This window comes from Megascapheus bottae, chromosome 1, assembly GCF_031878675.1.
Source record: "Megascapheus bottae isolate mThoBot1 chromosome 1, mThoBot2.hap1, whole genome shotgun sequence".
In the NCBI taxonomy this organism is placed as follows: Eukaryota; Metazoa; Chordata; class Mammalia; order Rodentia; family Geomyidae; genus Megascapheus; species Megascapheus bottae.
In genome coordinates, this window is record NC_143509.1 from 31,898,108 (window position 1) to 31,908,070 (window position 9,963).

At 40.6% G+C, this 9,963-nt stretch overlaps 1 protein-coding gene across 1 annotated transcript; it reads left to right on the forward strand.

The window, feature by feature from the left end:
* Window positions 1–6,541: 6,541 nt before the first annotated feature.
* On the forward strand, window positions 6,542–9,963 carry LOC150068895 (olfactory receptor 7G2-like). The gene is made up of 2 exons (XM_090330130.1): window positions 6,542–6,671; window positions 8,726–9,963. Exon 2 carries the CDS (start codon window positions 8,989–8,991, stop codon window positions 9,961–9,963), a length of 975 nt encoding a protein of 324 aa, XP_090186256.1. The 5' UTR covers window positions 6,542–6,671; window positions 8,726–8,988.

The following is a 9,963-nucleotide window of genomic DNA, read 5'->3' on the forward strand; positions in this document are numbered from 1 at the left end:
CGTTTTCTTGGGAGGTCACCATTCTGGAGGTGAGATAAAACATTGTGATGTGATGTGAAATTCTCTGATTATAGTGATAATGGATTTTGCTTCTTTACATTAAACTTTTTTTTGCTAGTCCTGGGGCTTGAACTCAGGGCTTGGGTGCTGTCCCTGAGCTCCTTTTTTTTTTGTGGGTCATGGGGCTTGAACTCTGGGCCTGTCTCTGAGCTCTTCAGCTCAAGGCCTCCACCCTACTCCTGGAGCCACAACTCCACTTCCCATTTTCTAGAGGTTAATTGGAGATAAGAGTCTCAGGTTCTTTCCTTTCCGGGCTGGCTTTGAACCTTGATCCTCAGATCTCAGTCTGCTGAGTAACTAGAATTACAGACATGAGCCACCACACTCGGCTGAGCTCTTTTTCTAAAGGGTAGCACAATACCACTTTGAGCCACAGCACCACTTCCTTTTAGTGGATCATGAGATAACATTCCAGCCTGGGCTAGCTTTGAGCCATGATTCTCAGACCTTAGCCTCCTGAGTATCCAGAATTAAAGGCATGAGCCACTGGTGCCCAGCTATATCAAACTGGGAAAAAAAATTAAGAGGGCTTAACCGAAGGATGAATCTGACTATATTATAATATGTGCGTATGCTAGTCACATCAAGAGTCCCCTTTGTGTAATTAATATATGTTAAAAACAAACAAAAGGAAAATAGGTGTTGTTAGGGGAATAGGTACCAGGGAATGGGGAAAGTGAATGGGAACAAACATGCTATATTCATGTATGGAGATAGAGTGATGAAGTCTGTTAAAACTGGAGGCAATAAAGGATGGAGTCACAGGAGCTGAGTTTGTGGTACATTTTACATCTGTATGGAAATGCCACAATGAGCCCTGCCTCACTGTAAAACTAATGTATGTTAATAAAAGTCTATGAAAAAAAGGAAACAGTAGGATTATACTATTTTCATGCAGGTGTGTACAATAGAATTTTAAAAAATCATGCTTGCCCCTCCTCTTTTCTCCTCCCCTGTACCTTTTTTGGGGGTTTCCTCAAGTAATATTAGATTTCCTTTCCTTCCTTCTTTCCTTCCTTCCTTCCTTCCTTCCTTCCTTCCTTCCTTCCTTCCTTCCTTCCTTCCTTCCTCCCTCCTTCCCTCCCTCTCTCCCTCCCTCTCTCTCTCTCTGTCTCTTTCTCTCTTTCTCTCTCTCTCTCTCTCTTTCTCTCTTTCTTTCTTTCTTTCTTTCTTTCTTTCTTTCTTTCTTTCTTTCTTTCTTTCTTTCTTTCTTTCTTTCTTTCATTTTTGTGGGTCATGGAGCTTGAATTCTGGGCACTGTCCCTGAGCTCTTCAGCTCCAGGCTACCACCCTACCCTTGGAGCCACAGCCCCACTTCCTGTTTTCTAGTGATTAATTGGAGGTAAGAGTCTCATGGTTTTTTTGTGCCCAGGCATGCTTTGAATCACAATCCTCTGATCTCAGCCTCCTGAGTAGCTAGGATTACAGATATGAGCCATTGCATCCATTGAGATTTTAATTTTCGAAAAATGATTGTTTGCAAATACTATAGGAAGATATGGGGGAAAACACTTCATTATATAGCCATAGATGTAACTTTCAAAATAAGATTCTAATATCTCTGGAAATAATGTGAGGGACTGACAAATGTGATTGCTTCCAATTTAAAGAAAATAAAGAATAGACATTCTACAGAAGAGGAGAGAGATTTTTCCTGCCTATTCATTCAATAGGAACTTACTGACACAGAATGCATAAAAAGTCAGAAGAAAATAAACACCAAATATAACAAATAATCAAAGCAGTAAAATAACAATCTAGGGCTGGTAACGTGACCTAGTAGTAAAGTGTTTACTTAGCATGCACAAAGCCCTGGGTTCGATTCACCAGTACCACATACATAAAAAAAGCCAGAAGTGGTGCTCTGGCTCAAGTGGTAGAACACTAGCCTCAAGAAAGGCCAAGGACAGTGCTCAGGTCCCAAGTTCAAGCTCCAGGACTGGCAAAAAACAAATAAATACCAAACTAACTGAACATCCAAATTGCCCATGGCCATATGAAATATAAATCAAAATTTTCATCCTCGTTCCCCCTCTTTCAAAACAGGAGTGAATTTCTTTATGAAAAGTGAAAGCCATAAATGCTTGGGTAAGGATGGGGGAAGAATCCTTAAACAGTGGAAATGAGTTCAACCACTGTAGAAATCAGTATGGTGACTTCCCAAACAATGAAAAATCAACCTACCATGAGATCTTAGCGAGGCCATCCCTGGGTGTGTACTTTCAATAGGGCAACCTGCACAACAGTGCTTAATGAGACAGTATTTATAATAAACAAATTATGGAGTCAGCTTTAGGTGCCTATCAGGAGATCAATGAAGAAAAATAGGGAGGAGAGAGAGAGAGAGAGAGAGAGAGAGAGAGAGAGAGAGAGAGAGAGAGAGAGAGAGAGAGAGAGAGGAGAATCAACGAAGTGTAATTCTTGCTCCAAAGATGTATAGTACGAGTGCTATGCCATTTGCCCAAACGTTGGCATTTTCTTTAGGTAATATTTAGTTTCATTATTTATATCTAAAAATACAAGATGTATATTTATGATCAGATTTGGAATGGTCCCTGGTGGTATCCTTCCTTACATGGACTTCTCTTGTAACTTAAAAGATTAGGAGAGGTTTATCTTTGTGATTGCAATGTACTATATGAAGTTATTTCTTTTCTCTTTTTTTCCCACTTATGGTTAATCTCATGTGGTTGCTGTATTTCACTTTGTTACCTGGTACATTGTATGTATGTTTATTTGCAATAGGGAAGGGAGGGGGAAAAATAAGATGATTGGGAGGGGGAGGGGGAAAGAAAGGGGGTCAAAAACATGAAAAGGGGTATCATATTTTGAGAAGTAATGTACCCATTACCTGACAAATTGTAACCCCTCTATTCATTATCCTGACAATAAAATACAATTTTTTAAAAAAGGATTGGGATATTGTGGTTGTTAGAGCAATTTATTTGGGGATAATTTGTTTTGAGAATTCTTTTTTTGAAGGAGGATGAGGTCTTAGTGGGCATGTGAGGTTGTTGTCAGCTTCTTGAGTGTCAGTATTGTTAGGAAAATGGAGGAGAAAGGAAGGAAATGGGCTGGATTGGATCTTCCATAGGCGAGGACTGTTTATTGAGATATAGCAGTTAGGGGAACAGCCTTCCTGTGGGCTTGGAGATTGTGCAAATAGGTGAGGCAGGGGTTGGGCCTTTTGTTGGGTCTAAGCAAGAAGGCAGAGCTTAATGAACAGGTCATTGGTTCTACAGAGGTGATAGGTTTTTTCAGATGGGCCTGAAGAAAGGCCATGGCAGAAACAATGAGGAAGGGGAAACTGAATGGTGAACCTACTTCTCAGGCGTCCAGGGATCTGCTGTGATCAATTACTTGGTTTTGTGAAACTGCAGTGCAATGATATAGCTACAGGGATTAGAATGATAGTAAAAGAGGTGTGCTAATAAGGAGCTTTGAGTATTGTTGGTTCCTCCCCCACCTTCTCATCCATCCTCTCTCCTCCCCCAAGAGATACAGAGACTGTATACTTTGTCTTGGAATTTCCCTTAACAGCTCTGTCTCTGTCAGGAACCAGACCCCAAGCCTCTTCCCATAGCTAAAAATTCTCCTGGCCCGGGAAATCTATTGACTTCTTCACTCTGCTCTTCCTGGGGGCAGAGATTCCATCTTAAATATGCAGATGACCTGTGAGGCATCATTGTTCCTACAGAAATCAAGTAAGACCCAATCTCTTCCTAAGTGAAATACCTTCCACAGGTATTTCACTGGATTTCCTATAGAGAAGTTGATGAGTAAAAGATTTTTCAGGCTATATCTGTTCACTGTCATCCTGGCAATCTAACATATGTATTATATATATTCATATTTTATATTATATACAACATTATATACCCATATGTTATATTGCATATAATTATATGGTATATTGCATATAATTATATGGTATATTTATAGGTTATATAGTCATATATATATATATATGTATGTATATTATCTGACAACACATCCAGGATGACAGACAGGCTTGAACACCTATCAACATGAAACCTCTTCACAACTCCAATATCCAGATAGATTCTGAGTTTTAAAAGATTGGAGGAAGAAGTGGTGCTGTAGCTCAAGTGGTAGAGCACTAGCCTGGAGTAAAATGCTCAGGGACAGCACATAGGCTCTGAGTTCAAGCCCCACAGCTGACAAAAAGATTGCAGGAAAGGGTGACCTTGACAGAGATGCACTGTTTTTCGAAGCTGCTTTGTGGAATGGCAACTACTCTGAAAACGAACAAAAATAAAATGTAATTTTTTTTTAAAAAAAGATCAGAATAGAGTTGAGAACAGCCTCCTCCTTCTCTAGTCAGAAGCCTTTGACGAGGACTGACTGAATCAATCCTTGGGGTGGTTTTCCATGAGCAAACCTGACTGTCACGGTAGGGTTTCTCGCTGGTGGAATGGAGCCTCATCACCCACAGAGCACAGCTGGCCTTCCAGGCCACCATGGGCATCCTTAGGGCCTTTGTTTCTCATTGACCAGGTGAGGTCCTGACCCACTGTGACACAGGAGCCACTAGAATCCAGTGTCCTACATGGCTTGGTGGCCTAGAGAAGGACATTTTTCCTAGGAGGCCATGCCAGGCCACCCTTCCTGGCTAGCTCCTCCAACCCCCTCCCCCTCTGCACTTCTTTAACTTTTGTGATTAAGATGCAAATGAAAACCATTATATTGCTCATTTTCATAAATATGTGTACATATGAATTAGGCATGTGAAGTTTTCATACATATAATGACTTAATAAATTCTAGATTGTTTGGACAAGCATGCAAATCTTGAAGTCTATCAATACAAAATCTTTTTTTTAAAGGGTGAACTCTACTAAGTTGTAGTAAGATGGTGAAAATCTAAATTTGAAGGTGGTTCATACCTGTAATCCTGGCTTTTCAGGTTGCTGAGATGTAAAGATCATAGATCCAAGCCAGCAGCAAGCCAGGAAAATCCGTGAGACTTGTCTCCAATTAGCTATCAAAATGCCAAAAGTGGAGGTGTGGCTCAAGTTATAGAGGACTAGCCCTGAGCATAAAAGCCCAGTAACAGAACCCAGGCCCTGAGTTCAAGCCCCAGGACCTGCACACACAGAGAAAGAAAAGCAACAACAACAACAACAGAATAAGGAAATTGAGGAGGGGGAGAGAGGAGATCAGAATGATAAGAGTACTGAATTTGATTAGGGTACACCGTATATATACAAATGGAAGTATTACAAGGAAGCCCTTTATACAACTTATATATGCTAATAAACATGTAAAAATACTGAACCAAAGAGACTAAAAAGATTTCACATGCCCCAATGCCATTTTTTTTTTGCCAGTCCTGGGCTTGAGCTCAGGGCCTGAGCACCGTCCTTGGACCTTCTCAAGGCTAGAGCTCTACCACTTGAGCCTCAGCACCACTTTCAGCTTTTTTCTATGTATGTGGTACCGAGGAATCGAACCCGGGTATTCGTGCATGCTAGGCAAACACTCTACCACTAGGCCAAACTCCTGGCCCATATGCCATTTTTAATTTAATTAACACACCAAAAATTTAGATGAATAATTATAATTTTTAACTCACAGGAGTCTAATACAAAGTAAAATGCATGTGGAAATAACTATGATGAAATTTGAAAACATGAAATTCTCTGTAAGATGTATCATTTATCTGTGTTTTTATCCACTCAGCTGTGAACAGGATTGGGATTTTCTATGCAGAATACTTTTAGAAATGTATTTAGACATTATAATGATGGTTTATGAAAAATATCATTTTACTTTTATATTACTTAATGTTTATAATTATAATTACAATTATACTTTATACAATTAATTATATAATCATAAATCATAAATTTATAATTATATTATTTGTGGCTAGATTTCTTTTTGATCAGTTGTGGGGCTTGAACTCTGGGCCTGGGTGCTGTCCCTGAGATCTTCAGCTCAAGGCTAGTGCTCTACCACTTAAGTCACAGTACCACTTCTGGTTTTATGATGATTATTTGAAAATAAGCCTAGGCTGGCTTTGAACTGTGATCCTCAGATCTCAGTCTCCTGAGTAGCTAGGATTGCAGGCATGAGCCACCAGCGCCTGGCTTTATGCCATTATTTTTTAGAATCAGACATTTTGTTCACAGCTAAAATAAAAAACAACAACAACCATGTTTTCTGGTATCATTAATCAGAGTGAAGGCTTTGTAACTTACAAAATGACACTGACATTTATTAGATAAATAAGATTTCTAATGTCTACCAGGGCTTTGAAATGGAAGTGAGCACACACAAAAAAATACAAAACAGAATAGAACTGAGACACAGAAAGATGGTTGCAAGGGTCAAAGGGAATCAGCCAGCCAGATTTCCCCCACTTGTAGTATGTTTGTCTTTATGGACGTTCTCTTCTGGGATCAGAATCATATTGCAGATCTAATGAGAACCTTATTCCCCGGGGTGCAGACCTGAGGACGGCCTTCTTCAAAATACCTGCCATAGACAGGGTGCAGCACCTGAGCCCCGTCTTAGAGATGATCATCCCTCATCATAAAGAACTCCTCTACCTCCACGAGGGGCCATTTTTCCACCTTTCACCTGCAGGTAAGATGGTATGGGTGAAACTAGTTTTAAATCCAACCAGATGAATCAAGAAAGTGCTTTGACATTAAGGTTTTGAACATGAAGTGAGGTGGGATTCTACATCTAATTCATTTGTGATTTAATTCACCTCATACCCAGACCAAAGAAATGGATGGCTCATTGATGCTTCTGTTTACTACCACCACCACCACTACTACTATTTTCAATTATCAGGCACCATTTCCAAAGGTGTTTTCAATACCTCAACACTTCCCTTTTTTACTCTGTGCCTTGCTAAGGGATAGTCTCTATTTTGAATGATCTCAGCTTCTCCTACATATTCATCCTTTCTGATGGTAGATAATGTCATAGGCAGTAAATTCAAGGCAATAAACCATGAATCCAACAAGGAAGTGTTGGGCTGACTATGTGGAATACTATGTTGGTGGTTTGGGTTCTAATCATTTCTGATCATGAAATAACCCTACAGTTCTGATTCAGCTTTCCAGAAATAGAACTGAATTAACTGTATGTATAATTTATATATATTCTATATTGATGATATATTCATATATAGAATTTATTCATATATATTCAGGGGGTACAGTGTGTATACGTGTGTGTGTCTGTGTTGTGGTATAACAGCAATCAAGTTAATTAAAACGTTTATTTTAAAAACTTCAAAGTAAAAAGAAATCAGAAATCTAGGCTTCTCGCATAGTAAGTGATCCCCCCCCCCCATTTACGAAGCATGTGTTGGAGTCTAGATCAGACACATAGAGAGTACAATATTACTGGGAATGGTAAATGATGTTGTAGCCACTCTGATCTCCCCCACCCTATGAGACAGAAGTCCTTACTGCACCGAGATATTCCTAAAGGGCCCTGATGATCTTATAATTATCACAGCACGGTATTGCCTAGAAAGCATATTGTTTCAGTTTCATTTGTTTCATTAGAAATCTATACATTTCATCTTTTCACTAGCTGATTTAAAAAAAGCACTGTCACGGTAAAGGAAGAATTCCTTCTGAGTGACAATGAGGTCATGGATAGGATATCTGTCTTTTTTCTATTGTTAATTCATCAAGAAGTCATATATTTCTAATACAGACTCAATATTTTTGAACTTTACTTCTGAGATCCGCCTGGGCTGGTGCTATTCTCCTTCTGTTTCTAACATCACAGGAAGAAGTGTAAATATCCCAAGGGAAAGTCTAGAGGATTCTTTGTTCAGTAAGAATATATTGTTGGATGCCAGTGGCACATGGTTGTAATCCTAGCTACTCAGGAGGCTGAGAACCAAGGACAACAGTTCAAAGCCAGCTGGGGCAGGAAGGTCCATGATACTCTTATCTTTAATGAACCACAAAATGCTGAACGTGGGGCTTGGCTCAAGTGGTAGAGTGTGAGCCTTGAACATAAAGGCTCAAGAACAGTTCCCACGACCTGAGTTCAAGTCTCATGATTGGCCACAAAAGGCAAAGGAGAAAATGTAAATTGTGGTATCACATGTATCAGTTACGGATATCTGGGGATGATAACAAAAGTGAGCAAAATGAAAGAACTAACTCTACAGTCAATTTGACCCAACTCTTTGCACAGGTAAATATGGATATCTATATGAATGAGTTCACCTGAAATGTGACCAGTGTTTCAGATGAGTCTGAGAGAAGCTAGGCAGTGAACCAATGCTTCATAAAGCAGGTGTCACACTTCCATCCTCAGTCTTCTGTGTGTGTTGTCATGGGATAATTCAAACTGAAATGCTATGCCCTCTGCTTCAAGTTAGAGTAGAAGGCATGACATACTTGATGTGGGAGGAAATTTTGATCTCAACAAGGAGCGTGGAAGAAAGATGAGAGAGAAAGAGAATGAGTGGAGAAACTAAGGAGAAATTGTATGAATATTTACCTGGGCATACAAAAATCATAGCAATGTTTATATGTTTATATAAATTATATATTTTCTCCAAATTTTGTATCTGTCAAAACTATGTAACTATGTGAAGGATGCATGAAAAATAGACTTGAAATCTTCATCTAAGAGATTATTGTTTATTTGTTTTTTTTAAGGCACAGCAGATTTATTTTGATTCAAAGGATCCTGTTCTTAGTTCCTTGGGCCTTAGCACTGGGAAGAACATGAAAGCAGTGAGGAAATGGAAAACGCTTCATGCCAGCCAGGAAGGACAATGAGAGAGAGAAGGGAAAATGTGTGTGTGTGAGAGAATATCATCCCAAGAGTTTAGGAGGTATAAAGTCTGGATTGGTGAGCCAGAATTTGTGTATCCATTGTGTGCCCAAGAGATATTGCAAGCTGCCTGTGTAAACATTTCATGTCAATCCATGTTTCTATCAGATTCACCAACAGCATGAAAAATAGAAACCAAACAGGTGTTTCACAATTCTTTCTCCTGGGACTCTCAGATGATCCATCCCAGCAACCACTCATCTTCAGCCTCTTCCTGTCCATCTATCTGGTCACTGTGCTCGGAAATCTGCTCATCAGCCTGATCATCACCTCTGACCCTCACCTCCACACCCCCATGTACTTCTTCCTCTCCAACCTGTCCCTGGCTGATATCTGCTTAAGCACCACCACCATCCCCAAGATGCTCGTGAACCTCCACACACGGGACCAGAGTATCACTCACCAAGGCTGCCTCCTCCAGGTCTGCTTGGTCTGGAATTTTGCTTTCTTGGAAAACTGTCTTCTGGCGGTCATGGCCTATGACCGCTTTGTGGCCATTTGCCACCCACTGAGCTACACGGTCACCATGAGCCCCCGCCTGTGTGCCCTGTTGATTCTCTTCTCAGTACTCATCAGTGTCATGAGTTCCCTCCTCGTGGCTCTGATGGTGACGCATCTGTCCTTCTGCCAAGACGTGGAGATCCCTCACTTCTTCTGTGAGCTCGCTCAGGTCATCAAGCTGGCCTGTTCAGACACCTTCGTCAATAACATCCTGATGTACGTGGCAACCTTCCTGTTTTGTACTATTCCCCTCAGTGGAATCATTTTCTCTTATTCCCAAATTGTCTCTTCTGTCTTGAAACTCTCCTCAGTGGAAGGAAGGCACAAGGCCTTCTCCACCTGTGGCTCTCACCTGTGCGTGGTCTGCTTGTTCTATGGGGCCGGTTTGGGGGTGTACATCAGCTCTGCTGTGACTGACTCACCCCGGAAGACGGCTGTGGCTTCAGTGATGTATTCTGTGGTGCCCCAAATGCTGAACCCCTTTATATACAGCCTGAGGAACAGGGACATGAAGGGAGCCTTGAGGAGACTCACCAATAAGATAGCTTCTCTTCCATGA